The 19,708-nt window shown below is 40.5% G+C and overlaps 1 protein-coding gene across 2 annotated transcripts in view; it reads right to left on the bottom strand.

Moving 5' to 3' along the window:
• RBPMS (RNA binding protein, mRNA processing factor) overlaps nt 1-19,708 on the bottom strand; it is a 243,956-nt gene that overhangs the window by 23,475 nt on the left and 200,773 nt on the right. For both annotated transcript variants that reach the window (XR_012883151.1, XM_075861860.1), the window contains one exon: nt 6,232-6,301. Coding sequence is in view for 1 of the 2 variants with exons in the window: in XM_075861860.1 (XP_075717975.1) it covers nt 6,239-6,301 (63 nt within the window). In the remaining variant the exon portion in view is untranslated. The remainder of the gene's footprint in view (nt 1-6,231; nt 6,302-19,708) is intronic.

Here is a 19,708-nt window from a genome sequence, read left to right on the forward strand (position 1 = left end):
TAAGGTAGAAAGAAGGAAGGAAGGAAGGAAAGAAAGAAGAGCTCATGTAACATGTTAATGTAAAAGAGAGTTCCTAAAACTAACGTGAATGACCTAATAGTGGAAGGTATGTGACCCCTCTCATTTTAGAGCAGTGACATCACATGAATGTATCACGTCTGTGCTGCTTATCCTCTTCTGGAATGTATTAAGGGATTATGTTGTATATAAAAAAAATCAAAAAATCTCTTATTGCTCGAGATTAGCTAAACTAGATTTTGTATTATCTTGGGATATGTTTAAAATCATATTATAAAGCTATACCCTAATCTGAAATTAGGATAAAACATGTACAACAGGACATTGTTGGGTGGAGATAGGCAGAGTGTTTGTTACTAAGTCTTCAATAGTCATACTTTTGTTCTTGTAGCTGAAAGGTGAAGTCCAGTGAAAATTATTTTCTGTTACGTCTGATATTCTGAGATGCATGTGAGTAAATCAACATTGATGAAGTCTGTGATCTTGGACCACCACTCTTTTCCAGAATGATAGGACTCTAAATAATTCTTGAACCACTTTGGCACGGTCCAGAGATTTTTCTTACAAAAAAAATCTGATACAATAGGGAAGATTTATCAAAACGGTCTAAAACAAAATCTGGCTTTGTTGCCCATAGCAACCAATCCCAGTGCAGTTTTTATTTTTCCTTAGAAGATAAGCTCTGATTGTTTTCTTCAGATTTTTTGTCTTACAGTTTTGATAACTAAGACCCAATATTATAAGCCGTAGCCAAAAATTCAAATCAATTCTTATAATATTATGTCAGATTTTCAGTTACAGAAATCTCTGGGTAGTGCCTAAACTTCACCGATATGATCTTTCTTATGTATCTATGACATATCAGAACATCATTTTAACTGGATTCACCTTTTAATTGTTTCCAAACACAATGTACCGCATATCTGACTAAAATGTAGATGCTTGGATACCATTTGGGTTCTTTCCAGACGGGACAATTTTTGGTAAATTTTGTATAAATACTGAAAACAAACCATCTAGATAATTTGTACAGTTTTGGATTTGTTTTACAATAAAATGTATTATTATTATTATACTATTTTTAGGCCTCATTCACACGGCAGGGTTTCCCGGCCGGGTGCCGGCCGTTCATAAATCGGCCGGCACCCGGCTGCATTAGGAATGATAGACCCCTAATGGGGCTATTCACACGACCGATTTTTTGACGGCCGGAAAATCCGGCCGTCAAAAAATAGGACATGCTCTATCTTTGCCCGGGCACCCGGGCGCACGGCTCCCATAGAAGTCTATGGAGACGGGTATTACACGGCCATCACCGGAATGTGTTCCGAGTGATGGCCGGGTTTCCCGGCGCTTGCGCTCTATCTCCTCCTCCTCACAGCGCAGAGTGCATGTGAGGAGGAGGAGTTGATGCCATTCTGACGAATGGCATCGCTGTGCACTGTGTTGCAGGGCCGGGGTGTACAGCAGGTGGAGGGAGCGCTGCGCTGGCTCCCTTCCCCTGCTTGTTAAAAGCACCCTGGCTCGGCGACACCTTCGATGGCGCCGCTAGTAGTAGTAGCAGCAGCTGCTGCTGCTGCGGCTGCTACTACTGTAGCGATGCCACTATAGCAGAGCAGGGAGGTATCTCCCCGCTCTGCTATGTGCTAGCCGCACTTTAGCTCCTTGAAGGAGCGGAATCCCCGTGTTTTCGGGGATTCCGCTCCTGGACAGAGCGCTTGATGTCTCTGTCCATATCTGGGCAGTGACATCAGGGGAAACTCCTGAAGCGGAATCCCCGAACAGATGGGGATTCCCCTTCAGGAGCTGCCGCTGATGTCACTGTCCGGATCTGCCCGGCCCGGCACGGATGCATAACTTTATGCAAACCGGCTGGGCAAAATGGCCGATTTTACCGGCCGACACTCGGGCTCGGGAACGACCCGGTCGTGTGAATCCCGCCTTAAACTGTTGAATGTTTTTTTAGCCCCTTAACGACATGCCACGTATGTGACAGCCGATAAAGGGAAGTATGGGGCGTGCTCACAGGCTGAGCTCCTCTATACTTAGCAGGTAAAGGCTGTGTAATACAGCCAACACCTCACTGCAATGGGTGGAATCAAAGATCATTTTGATTCCGCCTGTTTAACCCCTTAGATGCCACGGTCAATCGCTCCACCTAAAGCGTTAGAATCAAGGGGACGGCCCCCACCATACCATCACCCCCACCCCCGCGACAAGATCACGGGGTGTCGATGGACGTCATAGCAGCCTAGGGGCCTAATGAAGGCCTCCGGGTCTGCCATCTTTGTACTCCTCTGACAGGACTTCAAAAGAGACTGTCAGTATAGCGATATACTGCAATAAATTAGTATTGGAGTATATCATGCAAGCAAGCCAATGATAGTTGGTTCCACTCCCCTAGGGGGACTAATAAAAAAGTAAAAAACAGTTAAATAAAGTTTTTTCTAATGTTCCAAAAAAAAAGTATTAAAATTTCCCCCAAAAAAAACCTTTTCCCATTTTTTCCCTAAAGCAATATTAAAAAATAAAAGTTAACATAACTGGTATCGCCGCGTCCGTAAAAGCCTGAACTATTACAATATAGTAATATTTAACCCGCTCGGTGAACGCCGTAAAAAAAGTAAGACACCCAAATTACTATTTTATAACAGAAAAATAAGAAAAAGTTCCGGCTCTCACAATATGGCAGCACAAAACAATTTTTTTAGCAAGTAGTTTTCTTTTTATAAAAGTGGTAAAACATAAAAAAAGAAATTATAAATTTGGTATCGTCATAATCGTATCAACCCGTAGAATAAGGTGAACAGTTTTTTTTTTTACCCATTTCACCCCACAAATATATTTTTTTCCGTTTCCCAGAACATTATGAGGTACAATAAATGGTGCCATAAAAACTACAACTCATCCCGCAAAAAAACAAGCCCTCATAAGGCTATGTCAATGGAAAAATAAAAAAAAGTTATGGCTTTTGGATTGCGGGGAGGAAAAAACTAAAATGAAAAAACAAAAAGGGGTTAAATATGAATTGTGAATATGTATTTATAACTAACTAGTTAATGAACATTTTTTTTTTTATTTCAAGCCTTGCTCTAAGATGCATAGAAGTGATTCAATGGAACACACACGCAATATTACATAGTTCTACAAAAACATTTTTTTGTTCCATAGACAATTTAAATGTCATGGGTGAATGGGGAGAGGATAAGGAATGTAGGAAGAACATGCCTTGCGGATAATAACAGATTGAAATGAAAGTAAATATTTATTGGTCTACCACCGGGAGAGAGGTGTTTTATCTTTGTAGTCAACCACCTGTCAAATATGTTTTGGGTTATACAAGGGTCTCGAATTCCTCAGTCTATATTTTGCCATTAATTAGTAGCTTGGTGCAAAGACAGATCGGTTATGTTACTTGCCTAATGAATTCACGTAATGGCTCTGCACACAAGAAGACAGGCACCAATCATGTTTTCTTTTCACTTCTTTGTTATAAAACATGTCTGACAATACCACCTATTAAGGACGTGTTTGTAGAGAAATTATTCTGAGTGTTTCTTAGAAAAGAAATTCTACTTATAGATTTGACATTTCTTGTGGGCTTTCTAAGTTGAAATGTTGCATATAGTTATTTAGTTAGTGTGGGCCATACTCAGCAAGATCTAGTCCTTTGATCTGAAGAACGAGGGGCCAGAAGAATGTCCAGTTATGCCACCAACTATGAACTAAAATCAGATGAGTTGCATTATAACTCCCAAACCATTGTTCCGGAATATCCTATGGTGGGCGAAGGCTCTTACACAATAATGGGCTCCAAAGGTCCAACTGAAGACAACCCTATTTGGAGCCACTAAGTTCTATTCATTATGTGTTAATTCACAGACAACCTATTTAACCTTATTGATGATATGTCCTGTACCATATAGATGGAGGATGGGCCCCCACAACCATTTTCTCAGGTATGCCCAAGGATCCCCAGGTCAAACACTGTCTCAGTACCACCACCTTATATACAGTAGGATATTGTTATTTATTGCTATTTTGGACTTTTGACTTTTTCTAACCTAGCTAATGTTTTGAAAAACTGATAATGAACATGAAGATTAAGTGGACGGAGTGATGTTTTTTTTTTGCAAAATCTTAAAGACAAGTACCACCTTTATCATTTCTTTTAGAAAAAGGAGAACTCATTTTATTGGGGGAGAAGCATCAACATGTATTTTTTCATTCTTGCCTCTATGGGATATCTTCCGATATTAAAAATGTGACGTGTGAAGGTTGGCCATAGGTATTAGATATATCTTAGCGGTTGATTCCAACAGGATCCACCAAAAATTCATGTCCATTGAGTCTGCCAGACAGTCCCTTGCTCACTGCCTTTATGTGAAACAAGGATCTGACAGGTCAGATTTTGTCTGACTAATACTATACAGTATTTCCCATCCTGCTGAGGTGTCAAACTTCTTAAACCACACCCTTGTATGCCATATTAGTGCATATGGATGTCTCGCTCTGACAAACTCGAGGTGCTCATATACATGGACAACCATTCAGCTGAGCTACATTTCCTATGCAGTGACTGGCTGATGGCTTCCCTCTGCAAAATTAACTGTTTGCCAGGGGTTTCGGAAGTCAGATATCTGTGGCAGCTCCAATCTGAAAGGGTATATCGCTGATGAGACAATCCCTTTAAGCCTCCCTCCGTACCAATTGAAATATTGGGCTGTATGGATGTATTGCAGCATAGTTTTGGTGGTCGAGGATGATATTAGCTGCTATCTGCAATCTTCTATTCGAATTTACCAACGTATCTAGTAATGACCTCCTCAGCTTTAATATGATCATTATAAGTCATCATGAAGACCATCTTTCATGCTACAACACAGGCCTACATGCATGTGTCAGGCGAAGCGGACTGCAGGAAGAAGCAATTTCTCAACATCCAAGTCAAGTTTCATTGTACAATATCTATTCCAATAAGCCATTTTCCGCTTAGTAAAAAACACTCTTTAGAGGAATATCAAGAATATACTGAATTGCATAGACTCACATCGTTTAAATGTATCTCACTGTATGTATTTAACCTGGATATTGTGAATTCTCCAGTAATTTATCCTAGTATTTTTCTTAGGATAATTTTTTTTCATTGTACCTTTTTTTTTTTATTAAAATGTTTATAATAGTTACACTCATTACTTATATTTACTTGACTATATTTAATATCTACCAATACTGCAATAATAAAGTTCTAATGACGTTTCCAGGACAGAGCGTTGTGTTCCCTGGTAGGGTCAAGGAACAGATGGAAAAACTGGTCATCCCACCAGCACGCTCCATCTTGTGCCTTAGACCTCCATCTTGTTCCTTGCCCTAACCGTTACCAACTCCTTTCATAAGTAAGCATACCTAATCGAAGTATTAACCCACTTTGACGCAATTACAGCTGGGTAATAAAGGAATATCCATGCATCCTCCATTTCCGTCTTTAACATTACAAATGGCAACAGCACAAGCCTCACTAAGGTTAATAGACAGGCTTGAGTAGCTTATAACTGTCTTAACTTTGAAAGCCAACTTTTTGATACATCTCAATATCTAGTGACATCATGCCCATCCGGGAGCCTGCCCAAACTGCTGCCAAAGATTGCTTTATTAAAAGTAGGGACAAGTGATTGAGTGAAAAAATGTTAAGATCTCTTTCGCATAAGGCCAAGTACACAACTTTTACAATGTCATGGAGATCTCAGGAAAATAATCTGTGATTTCTTTTTTTTTATACATGTTATGAGAGAAAATAAAGTTTTATTAGTCATGGAGTATGTTTATATAGAAGATAAGAGGCAAGAAGATTAGGTAATCTGCTTATATATGAATGATGTCACTTCACGTAATAACAGACATCAAACATAAAGCTGCTTCTCATGTCAAAGAAATATATACTACACTTCTATAGTTTTGTTAAGGTTCAAAATCAACATTTACTTAAAAATTTCCAATGCCAAATACAACGAGTAGCTTTTTTTTAAAAAATGGGATGAAGACAAATCCCTGTTGGTGCTCTATTAACTTAACTAGTTAGTTGTACAAGTATATTTAAGGTTCTACATCTATACATAATTATATATATATATATATATATATATATATATATATATATATATATATATATATATATATATATATATATATACATATAAAAGTAAAAATACTTACACATTACTCAGCAGAACTGGCGGGATTTCCAGCCCTGAGAAGTAGCATCTGAAGGAGGGAGCCAACGGACCTAAAAAAAGAAACAAAATGGAGAGATACATTAAATGGTAACCAAAAAAATAAAAAATTTTTATTTTGTTAAAATTGTTTCAATTAAAAGGTTTGTAGTAAATACAGTAAAGAGAGACTGGGGCCTAAAAGGACCCATTTTCTGGGAACACGCAAGCCAAATCTCCCCCGTATTGAAATAAACATGTATGCTTGAACATGCTGAGCGTGGATATTTCTGGTGGAGTCTGGAAAAAAATCTCTGTCGGCTGAGAGCTATATCATGTGTATGACAAGTGTTACACCAAGAGCCCAATACATGACAATCTGTATCTTCAAGCTTACTAGTAAAGACAAGAGTATGTAGGTGTGGAAGTATTTTGGCGTTTTTGAATATTTATATTATACATTCTACCAGAGGTCTCAAGCACGCGGCCCGCGAGCCGCATGCGGCCCCTGGGGCGGTCACCTGCGGCCTGCGGGACACAGAGCCGCTACTACAGACTCTGTTCCGGGACTCTGGTATTCCCTGACATCGCTGTCCACATATAAAACAGCGATGTCTGGGGCTTTCCCAGAGCCGGAGTCCCGTGCAGAGCGCTAGTATCGGCTCTGCTCCGGGACTCTGTGGAATTCCCTGACATCGGTGTCCATGTTTGGACACATGATGTCTGGGGCTTCCCCAGAGCCGGAGTCCCGGGCAGAGCGATAGTATAGTCTCTGCTCTGGGACTCTGGGGAAGCCTCTGACATCGCTGTCCATACATCGACAATGATGTCAGGGGCTTCCCCAGAGCAGGAGTCCCAGTGATGTCAGGAGCACAGCTGGAGTCCCAGGAAGAGCCTACTAGCGCTCTACCCGGGACTCCAGCTCTGGGGTTGCCCCTGACATCTCTCTCCATATATGGAAGGAGATGTCAGGAGAAGAGATGGAATCCCAGGCAGAGTGCTAGAAGTGGCTCTGCTTCGAGACTCCAGCTCTGGGCAAGCCCCTGACATCACTGTGGCAGCATCCGCGAAGGGCACTGTGGCAGCATTCGCAAAGGGCACTGTAGCAGCATCCGCGGAGGGCACTGTGGCAGCATCCACTTAGGGCACTGTGGCAGCATCTACGGAGGGCACAATGGCAGCATCTACGGAGGGCACTGTGGCAGCATCTACAGAGGGCACTGTGATATTATCTACAGAGGGCAGTGTGGCATTATCTACAGAGGGCACTGTGGCATTATCTACAGAGGGCACTGTGGCATTATCTAGGGGTGTGTTGCAGTATCTACAGAGGGCACTGTGGCAGCATCTACAGAGGGCACTGTGGCAGCATCTACAGAGGACTCTGCGGCAGCATCTACAGAGGACTCTGCGGCAGCATCTACAGAGGACTCTGCAGCAGCATCTATTGAGGGCACTGCGGCAGCATCCACAGAGGGCACTGCGGCAGCATTCACAGAGGGCACTGCGGCAGCATCCACAGTGGGCACTGCGGCAGCATACACAGAGGGCACTGCGGCAGCATCCACAGAGGGTACAGCGGCAGCATCCACAGAGGGCACTGCGGCAGCATCCACCGAGGGCACTGTGGCACTATCTAAAAAGTGGCTGCCCAATCTTGACATGTGTGTCTGCCAAACGCTGCCAACTGAGCCGCCGGACTGCATTTAGCGACACTTAAACTATAAAACTGGATTGAAATAAGCATGTGGAGAAATATCTCAAATTTTAAACCTAGTGGTATTATTATAGTAATGTAGTATTATTATAGTAATGTAGTATTATAGTAATGTAGTGTTCTAGTAATGTAGTATTATTATAGTAATGTAGTATTATTGTTATAGTAATGTAGTATTATTATTCTAGTAATATAGTGTTATAGTAGTTCAAATAACTAATTGATTAACAATAATTTTGTATTGTATAAAATTTGAAAGTAATGCGGCCCGTCAACTTCCCATTTTTTCTATATGTGGCCCACTTACCCAGCTTAGTTTGAGACCCCTGCATTATACTATACACAACTATATATACTATACATACATGTATACTATACGTACTATACATTATACATTTACATAATATTTATGTATTTACATAATTTTTATGAAACCATTTTTTTCATGATGGAAATTTTGTAATTGCTACATTACAATTAATTCATGAATTCATTTTCTTAAATTTTTTTAAATGTCTTCTTTTTGAAGATGTATTGGTTTAATTTCAAGATATATATCACATATTCACAGAAACATGTGCGCACAATTGCACAATCCCAGTCAGAGGTGGGTTGTGCAACTCAAATTGCTGAGATTTGAGATTTGTGTTGCACACATTTCTTGGCTTGAGTCGCTCCAAAGTGAATAGGAAAAGTCTTGCAACAGTCACCATATTGCCGTGACACCGATTACTTCTATTGAACTGCAACTGTTGTGCAACTGCTGAGTTGTACCAAAGTGGCATCAAAGTGGCTATAAAGTCTTGCTCTTTATTTATTGGAAATGATTACAACGAATCTACCGACAGTATGCATAACAAAGTGGATCCTTGCTGCCTCATAGCTTAAAGAATACCTGCCGTTTCAGGTGACTTTTTACAATAAGCTGTCATATGTGTCTACATGAGGAAGAATACTCTTTCTGGCCATTTATATGACTTGTATCCTGCATTTTTTTTTAGCAGTTTTCCCTTCTGCAGGGTCTCTAATTCTCAGTTTTCTCTGAGATAGTGGAAGGAGCCTAACTGTTATCATTGCACACATAGAAGAGAAAAAGTGCCTCACTTATCTCTATCTATCACATATATAGAAGCAGTAGGAGATTATACAGCAGTAATGAGCAGTGTAGCTGTGAATCCAGCACTGGGGTGAGATGTAACATTTACTAGAAACTGCAACAGTGTCTTTGTCTCTCTCTGCCTCTCTTTCACTCTGCTCCTGCTCTCCTCCTCCCTCTCCCCTCTCCATAGACTTCTGTGGGCAGATGTAACCTGATCCCTCAGTGAGCTGATATTCCGTCTTGTCTCAAGGAGATGGAAAAAGCAGTAATCATAGGGTTAAGAAACGTGATACTCACGGTTTATACCCGCTTGCTTTAATTATTGAACAATAAAGAAAATAAATAGTCTACTTGGGTGAGTGCTGCTCTTCCTTCTTCTATTATGGAAAAAGTAGTAAATTGAGAGTGAGTGAACAGTTCGGAGGGAGGGGAAGGAAAGGAGCCCGATAAGTGGAAAAAGAGGCATCTTTCTCTAATGAGATATATTACAATGTTCCTTAAATTTGCTTGTACTATTGAATTATAGAAAGTTTGTTAAAGTTCAGTGCCTTTTTACAGTAAGTGCCAATCTTGTTTGAGTTAAACTGCCATTTGTCGACATTGTGTGAATTGACTCTTATATGCCATTGGATCTAGTCTCTATTGCTGTGCGAGCTCAAACTGACGTAATTTATTATGAAAAAACAAAACAACTGGTAATAATAGCAGAAAATACAACAGAGAGGGACATTTTAGACAAGAACAGGATCACCTACAATTTTCTTTATGCCGCACAGCGTGGAAAAGCATTGCCTACCCAGGTTTCTGATTTCTAGAATATTCGAAATAGAAAGAATGGGGAGACCAGCATGGCTTACAATGCAGCAGCAATGGAATTGGATGATAGACTGAGTATTCTAGAAATAGGAGGTGCGTGACAGGTGCTGTGAGCTCAAACCAGTGTGGAGCAATTTTTTTTATCAAACATGCCCCATTTGGGCGAACAACATTATGGGTATAGTTAGTGATGTTAATGATATTTGGTTGATGTTCCCATAATTACCCTTATGCACAAACAAAGTGGCAATTATCAATCAAAATGTCAGACACATTAAATGGGTTGTATGATATTAGAAAATAGGTTCTTCTTTTTTTAAATACACTCGTATCTGTGGGCAGCTTGTCCCCATTATGGTGAATAGAGCAGAGCTGCAATATAAGAAACAGTCCATGGACAACAATGCTCCTGGAAAACTTCTTTTAAAGGGTAACTAAACTTTTTGAAAAACTTTTTACATGTTATAGTGCCATGTCATAATTTTTGATTAGTGGGTGTCTAATCACTGAGACCCCCACCAATCAATAATACAAAGTGGCAGAAGTGCTTGGGTGAGTGCTGTGCCGCTTAATATCTGAGCGGTGTACGGGCTCAATTGAAAGTCTTTGAGTCTGTATACCACTCGCTCAGCGTTTCAAGGAAAGCCGATCAGAAACGAAGTGGCACAGCACTCATCAAATCGCTTCTGCCTCTTCGTTTTAGTGATTGGTGGGGGTCTTAGTGTTCGGATTCTCACCAATTACGTCCGAAAATGCGGGTCAAAAGCGTCGGCAAACATCTGCCCATTCATTTGAATGGGTCGATGTTCTGTCAAAAGGCGGCGCGTAAAAAAGACGCCCGCGTCAAAGAAGTGCCTGTCACTTCTTCAGATGTAAATGGAGCCGTTTTCCATGGACTCCATGGAAAAACAGCTCCAATTACGTCCGTAATGGACGCAGCGAAAGACGCCTGCACATGCCATTACGGCTGAAATTACGGTGCTGTTTTCGCCTGAAAACAGCACCGTAATTTCAGCCGTAACGGACGCTGCCGTGTGAACATACCCTAACTGCACAAACATCTTCCATGATATACAGTATATCATCTAAATCAGGCAGATGCTACAAACTGGAGTCAATTCTTTTATACTTTATTAAGCTGTGATGTGAGATGTGATGTAACATTTGGCAGATTTTGTTGCAGAAATATCTGCATCTGAAAATCAGTTCATGTGAATGGGGATGTTTCTGCAGCAGGTAAATGGATTTTTGCAAGTTCTATTTAGAAATTCCTGCAACAAAATCTGTGGTGTGTGACTGCACCAGGTCAGGTTCCCACTTAGCGTAAACGCTGCGGAATTTCCACAACGGAATTCTGTGCGGAAATTCCACAGCATGTTTAGTAGCAGCAAAGTGGATGAGATTTAGAAAATCTCATGACCACACTGCGGAAAAAAACCGCAGCGGAAACATTGATAAATTGTCCTGCGGATATGGAATTTGATTTAATTTAATTCCGCAGCATGTCAATTTATGCTGCGTTTTAGTTGATTTTCCATTGCGGGTTTCCCCCACAAATCCCGCAACAGAAAGCCAAGTGTTACGACTTTTGCAGCGGTTATGCCGCAAAAATCGCAACTACGGATTGAGAAAAAAAACATACTTACCCAGAAGTTTGTGTTTCTTCGTCCAGCCCGGCCTCCTGGGATGACGTTGCACCCTCTGTGACCACTGCAGCCAATCACAGGCTGCAGCGGCGGTCACATGGGATGAAATGTCATCCCAGGAGGCTGGCCTGGATGACGTCATAGGGCCGGCCTTCTAGGATGACGTTATTTCCCATGTGACTGCCGCTGCAGTGTCATCCAGGTAGGCCACACCGGACTGCACAGGGGAGACACGTTGCCATAACAACTGCCTAGGTAAGTATGAGTGTTTTTTACTGCTGCTTTCCGCAGCGGAAAATCCGTTTGACAAAACGCACCACAATGTGGTGCGGTTTTTCGGACGGTATGTATTGCGGGTTCCAGGTCGGATACGCTGCACAGTTTTTACACAGCGTATGTAACCCGTGGGAACTCAGCCTTAGGCTTTGTTCACATAGGACGGATTTGCAGCAGATTTTCTGTCCGAATTTGCGAACTGGAAACTCAGCATATTACAATAACAAATCTCATCCACATGATGCAGAAAAAAATCAGCGGAGAAAACGTGCATAAATTGAACTGCGGTGTGGATTTCTATTCCTCAGCTTGTGAATTTATACTGTGGAATTATTGCACTTTTATTGCAAATTTCACCATATCAGTTCAATGGGGACGTAACGGCTAATAACAAATGTTGCGATTTTTTCAATGGAAAAGCTGCAATCAGCTGCACAAACCTTAATTCTGAGAAAAAACAACTGTTTTCTTATTGTTTAAATTTAATTAAAAAGTCAATGCCAACCTACCTGGAATTGCCATAGTGACGGCTCCTTGTTCCCCCGGCTGTGCTCCATGCAGCTGTCCTTCTGGCATGACGTTTCATCCCTTGTGACTGCTGCAACCAATTACAGGCTGCAGCGGTCACATGGGCTGCAGTGTAATCACAAGAGTCTGTGCTACACTGAGAGCAGATGTGGGGAACAGGGACATGTTGCTATGGCAATGGCAGTGAGTATTGATTTTTTTTCTCATATCTGCTTTCCGTTGCAGCGATTTTGGTGCCGACTTTCGACTGAAATATTTCCGCAACTTTGACAAATTTCTCTAGTTCTTGCGTTCCAAAATATTTTTCCATAGACTTACATTGTAAAGTTTTTCACAGCATTCTGAAGCATGGCTTTTTAAAAAAAAAAAAAAAAAGGCAAAAAGGCACGAGGTGCTATGACAAGCCCCATAAACACACAGAGCTTTATAGTTCATGCTGTTTATTTTTCTTAGCTGACTGCTGACGCCAATTCTTGCTATCTGTCTTGCCTTATTTTGTTAAATGTAAATGCCAACTTCATCTTTTATTTGAAGTACAAAAAAGCTCTGAGTATAAACAAGCAGTCACAAAAAGACATCGCCACCTGACAGGAAAAAAATGGTACAACTTCCCCTTCTCAATCCTATAATCACTAATATGGAATGAACTGATTATTTCAGAGGTATAACTTGAATATCCTGAGCGCCAAAGTTAAATCTGGCCCCTCCACCTACCACGTGCAATTTATAATACTGGTGTCTTCTTATGCGGTAGAGGGGCTTTTGGACCACTTAGGCGCTTGGGTGCTATCTCTGTACCCCCTCTTTGACCCTTAAAAAATAGCTTCTTATGCTTATTGTATTTGGCAACTTTTTATTCTTGCATTTTACTACGATATTACTCATAAATTAATGCATTGAAACATTTCATTTAACCGAGCCCAGAAAATGAACGCACAAGCAAGAAAGAAGATGAATTAATTAAAGTAATCTAGATAAAATGAGCGCATTATGGAAGTACTTTATACACTATTTGACCATGGGTAGTCACAGCACCTGTTTCTGTCTAATATAGGTGACAACCAAAATGGAGACCAATAATTTCCTACAAAAGGGGTCATCCAGCTTTGCTAGACTCCTGAATAGTAAATCTGTAATAGTAAATGTGACAAATTTCTCACTCCATTTGTAAAGGGTTTGCCATACACAGGTTCTGTGTCAACACCCGGGGTTAATCAGCCCTCATCAGCTCCAAGGTCTGCTAGAGTGATGCGATCTGTTACCACTCAGGCTTGCAGGCTGAGGAGTGGGAGAACCTATCACAGTCTGGCCGGACGGTTCTAGCTCCCGCCCTCGGTCTATTTATACCCTCACTTGCAGTTGTTCCTTGCCTGTGATTGTCTGGTTTCCTGGCTCTGCGATTCCTGCTATTCACCCGATTGACCGCTGTTACTTACTTGACCCTGACTTGCCTGACTATTCTCCCGCTCTGATTTGCTACTACGTACTCCCCTGGTTTGGTTCGGCTCGTGGAAAAGCTCGGTGAAAACAGAAGGGCAAATATTGGTTGCGTTTCGAGAAGAATATACATTACATAACTATGAATAACTTCAGAATTTTTATCAACTAGAAACAACAGTACACCTCAGGGGCAGGACAAGCTCCCTTGGTGCCTAATGCGGGAGTTTAGGAATGTGCCCACCAATTCTGGCTCCCTGGCAGGCGATCATTCATTTAATTGCCCCCTGCCACCTCCTTCTCCACTTATCCCTAGCATTCTAAATTATACAAAGTACTCCCCATTTTCCTCCACTGCGATTTCCTCTACATATATGTAGTTCTCAATGCAGCACTAGCTGGCGTCCCTGTTGATGATACATGCAACAAGCAGCTACTAATTGGTAACGTTAAAGATTATTGTCTATATTATTGACTGATGGGGGTTCGTTTTATAATGTGCACTATCTGCTCACTATTGTTTCATGTTTGATCGATGTATTTCAGTCATGTGGGACTCAAAGGAACATTAATTCACTGTTCTCTCTTATCTCATAGGCTTTAACCTTGTTTCCTTCGTGTGCAAGGCTTCAAAACACACTCCAAATACTCAAATAATTGCAATGGAAACAGTTCCTTTACTTCATTGTCCTAGAATTTATACCCTGTGCTGGGTATGGATTCTAGGAATAGACATACATAACATAATTTTACATTTTTAAATTAATATTTTGCCAATTCACCTTCTACAAAGTCTTACTTGGGGCTAAAGTAGATGGAAAACATTTTATTAAATGTATGTATTTCAGATCTATATTATGGTTACTATTAGCTAACCATTTCAATGTATAGGAAGAGTCGTTCATTAATATTTAACCATAGTTTCGTAAGAAATGCCACAGGTGGGTAAGAGCAACATGGATCAGTGGTCACATAACTGGAGCTTTCTTACAAAAGGACATTGTTCAGCCATTACTCCCGTCAAGAACGTCCAGTTCTGCCTAAGACAGACATTAATCTAGTGAGTGGAAAAACAACATAAAGCTTTGTCAGGATATTACCCGACTGATGGCAATATATTTTAGGGAGTGCCTTATTGCTTGTATGCTAAGAAGTTTCTTTCTAAATATCAAAGTGAAATCGTCATGTTCTTTTATCCTGTTCACTGAACCGTATAATACTTAGGAGGAATGCTGACACAATCTTCTCAGGCCAGTGAAGGACATCTTCATCTTTTCTGCGTTAGATGCATGAATAAGCCTTTATGATGAAAGACATCTATGATCAATTAGGACATATCTACTGCTAAATATGGAATTTACCCAGGTATCTGATGATAAACATAAGGGCTTTATCAAATAATATAAAGGATATCTTAAGAAAAAAAAAAAAAGACCTGAAATAATTCTGGTGGAATCTGGAAAACTGGGCTCAGTGCTATCTTACCTAACTTGCTGTGACAAGAATTGTATATCTGCGCTACAAAATTGGTATCTATTTAAAAAATATATAATCCTATATTTATTCCCCCTCAAGTCAACCAATTAGTGTACGCAGTCCAATTTATATATACATAATAACTCATGAAAGAATAAAGTAAAACCAAGCACACCATTGTTTTTCTTGTGAAATTCTCGATAAGTTTGATGTGTCACATGACCCTCTTCCCATTGAAAAAACGAAAGTTGGATACAAAATGGCCGACTTCAAAATGGCCGCCATGGTCAACACCCAGCTTGAAAAGTTTCCCCCCTCCCATATACTAATGTGCCACAAACAGGAAGTTAATATCACCAACCATTCCCATTTTTTAGAAGTAAAACGGAAGGAATTTCCAAGTTTAATAAGATTCTATTAAAAAGTCCATTGGAGTATGGTCCTGGTGTGTGGGTAATGGGAGGAATGATCCTGTGAAGCCTACGCGTTTCGGACGATAGCGACGTCCTTAGACTTGGCTGTATTGCCAAGTCTAAGGACGTCGCTATCGTCCGAAACGCGTAGGCTTCACAGGATCATTCCTCCCATTACCCACACACCAGGACCATACTCCAATGGACTTTTTAATAGAATCTTATTAAACTTGGAAATTCCTTCCGTTTTACTTCTACCAAAGCGCTGGATCCAACTTCCTTTTTTCCTCTGCTTCTGCTACGTGTGCCGACACGAAAAGGATCCAGGCGCAGACAGCGACACTCATATTGTGTCAGGTGAGCTGGAGGATTCCTCCCTTTGTTTTCTACCATTCCCATTTTATTTAGGTGTATCCATATAAATGGCCCACCCTGTATATATAGAGATAGAGAGAGACTATAAAAAAATATTTCTATGCCCCCCATATTTACTGTTTTAAGTTTAATCCTATAACAACATTGCATCCGAAAAGATTTAATTGGGCTTTTGTAGACCTGATCAACAGAAATAGACTTTAACCCATTAAGTATGCAGTTATTTTGGGCGTTCTACGTTCCGAGGCCCATCACTTTTTAATTTTTCCATGAACGTAGCCATATAAGGGCTTGTTTTTTTGCAGGAGGAGTTTTCGTTTTTAGTGGTACCATTGTGGGGTACATATAATACGTTAAAAAACTTTTCTTAGCTTTTTTCTCAGGTGGATTTGAAAAAAAACAACAATTCTGGCATTGTTACTTGGGGTGCATTTTTACGGAGTAAAACCACTTTTTTATATTGTCGCTACATTCCGAGAGACATAACTTTTTTTTCTTATAGTCAACGAAGCTGTAAGAGGGCTTGTTTTTTGAAGACGAGTTGTAAGGGGTGAATAAATGTGCAATCGTCTTGTGTTTCATAATTGTGGTGAATGTGGATTACTGTGTAGAGATTTGTTTTCACTCTAACATTAAACATCCATCTGGACAACCATTTCTTTGATTGAATAGGCCCAGGCGATCACCTGATTGCCGCGGGCTGGGCTTCTCTAACCTCCAGCGATCAGCTGTTCTAGCCACTGGAAGCTGCTTGTGGACGCTCATTTGTAACAAATGTAATATTACATGGCGCCAAATCAATTAAAGGATAATCATGTAACACATGTCCGTGCTGAGTCCACTAGAGTGGGAGCCGCTCGTTATAGTACCACACAGGCTCAAAGAGGGTAGTTTTCGAGAGGGGGTCCTTCCCATTTATCCAAATAGGACATATGGAAAGGGTTTGTCTAGATGGGACAACCCTTTAATGCTACCTAACTCTTTTGCTCATATTGATTTAAAAAAGTGCATTAGGGTAGAATAATGTAGTGCTCTTAAGGGTTAATGAATGACATCAATAAAATGTTGCCATACCTCAAAGTATTGCTAATCTTATTCAGAAATGATGTGGTTTATAACATGTACACAGATGAGCTTTCTGTGACAGCTCGGAGGAGTCAAGACTTCTGAAATTCCATCTCTTTAACATGTTTTCCTACTTACAAAAATGTTAGAAAAGGTGTGCCTCAATGACTCCTTCACAAATCATTAGAAACATTAAGCAGTTATTAACGACATACTGAAATATATATACACAAATATACCTTACTTGGGAGAACCTGAAATATCACATACTCTATTAAAATATCACAACTGCATCTGAAACATCTTTCATTATGATTTTAGTTCTGTGGTCTTGAAATGCAGGAGTTATTTTCCATAGATGCAAAAAAACTTTAGATAAACTCTAGATAAATCTAAACTTAGATATACATTTTTATGTGTTCACATAAAGTAAAATTCTTATAGCCTGACACCTGATAGTTCTGGAGTATGAAGATTCAGAATCGATGGAAAATAGTCCAAAATGACATCCTGATCTAGAATGGACTGATTTATACTTTTCAGGGTCCAAATGTACTAATGATACAGCAGAATTATCAGCTTAAAGGCAGGAAGCATTGTGAGAAGAAGAAAAAGACTAAGCTTTTTAAGATCCTTACAATGCACTTGTGGCATGGGTATAACTATAGCCATAGCAGTGGCTGTGGGCCCAAAGGTTGAGGGTGCTCACTCAGGTGCAGGAACATTGATCCATTTTGTAGGGAATAACAAGTTGGTGGCGTTCTGCTATCTAGCACTATTATGTGGGTTCTCTGATATATGGCGCTATTATCCACATCGTTTTATTATTGCTACTTATGCTGCTGTTTCAGTTTCCAGTCATTAGGTGGAGGGGGCCATCTCATTTTGCTATGGGGCCTTATGAATTCTAGCCCCTGGCCCGTGGTAAGAATGAGTTTGCATTAAACTACTACCCCTGCAGGCCATGACACTGGCTTAGGAGCTACCTGAGTGCTGTCTCTCGGAAGAGATCGCTGCATACAGTTCAATACTACCTGATGAGCCATATGCATCTATCCCCCCTACCCTAAAGGTGGCTACATAAAACCAGATTTATAATTAGTAAGTCTGAAAAACATTGCTCCCCTATACAGATCTGTTTTTAAATTAAAGAGGTATTCCCAGAATTGACAATTATCAGCTATCCACAGAATAGGTAATAATTGTCTGATCTCTAGTGGCCCCACTGCTGGGACCCCACCAATCACGAGAATGGGTGTGATGAACATTGAATGGAGCAGTGGGGCTTAAAAGGTTTCCAGCCACATATGAAAGATGGCGGCGGGTTCAGAAGCTAAGCCTACGTCATCAGCCGAAGGGTGTCAGCTGTATGCTACAGCCGACATCCTGCTGTAATGGAACGTATTTCGGCCGCAAGTCCCGGACCTAGCATTATATTTATGTACGCTAGGAGTCCCTGCCTCGCTGCGGGACAACTGTCCCGTACTGTAATCATGTTTTCAGTACGGGACAGTAGTTCCACGGAGTGGCAGGGACTCCTAGCATCGTACAAAACTATGATGCTAGGAGCCCGGCTCCCTGCAGTGTATTCGGTCCGGAACTTGCGGCCGAAATACGTTCCGTCCTTTACAGACCGGACATGCTCGTGTGAATCCAGCCTTAGACTCTCACTTTATTGGGTTTCGGAAACTCAAACGTGTCCACCATCACATCCAATGTTTGCATGCAGGGATATATATGTGAATAAAAAAAAGACCTAGTGTATTATTGTTTCCATAAAAATATAGAAAAACAATAGCGTTATTATTTTCACCTTAAGGTGTTGCAGTAACGGTGCAATGCGTAAGGTCGGCATAAAGACTTGTTCACAAAGATATTAAGGAATTCCTCCTTTATTGTCACCCAAATGAACTAATATCTATGTTTTTAAATGTATTTATGTAAATGTTTGTAAGATCTCACGTATGTGCGCTAATCCCATAGGATTTCTGTTTCCGGAATTTTTCATACTTGACAATAAAGTACTATTCAATTCTAATAAACGCATACTACATTTGACAGAGCTTTCAGTGGGGCCCATTCAGATTTTTGCTATGGGGCTCTATGATTTTTGTGTTTGCCCCTGTTAGGAATTAAAAAAAAAACTTCTGCAACTTAACTGCACATTAAGTAGACCTGTGAATGTCAAATAACCCCCTTTGTCAACAGTTTTACATAGTACATAAGCACTGGAGCGGTTTGTATTTCGTTTTTGTAAAATAACACAAAGTACCTCACTAACAGTCAAAATTGCACATTACCTATGAAAAAAAGTGTCTATCATATGGAAAAAATAAAGTGTTTTCTGCTTCACCAGAATAACTGGTGCTCACATAGGCCATCTCAGTGCATTGTGCTGATAGGTATCCACATTTCAAGGTATGTTGGGTGTTTTAGTGATGATACAGCAGCTTGTTCATTATTTTGGCAGGATATGGAATTGTTGGAGTTTTATTGCCATATTTTTGGTTCTTTGCCAAGTTACTGAGATACTTTATGTTCTTGTACAAAACCAAATACAAGGAACATGTCCAGTCTGTAATAAGTTACTTCACTATACTGTTGGCAGCATACAACCAAGGATACTGGGCAGA

This window comes from Rhinoderma darwinii, chromosome 1 (assembly GCF_050947455.1).
Source record: "Rhinoderma darwinii isolate aRhiDar2 chromosome 1, aRhiDar2.hap1, whole genome shotgun sequence".
Lineage (NCBI taxonomy): Eukaryota > Metazoa > Chordata > Amphibia > Anura > Rhinodermatidae > Rhinoderma > Rhinoderma darwinii.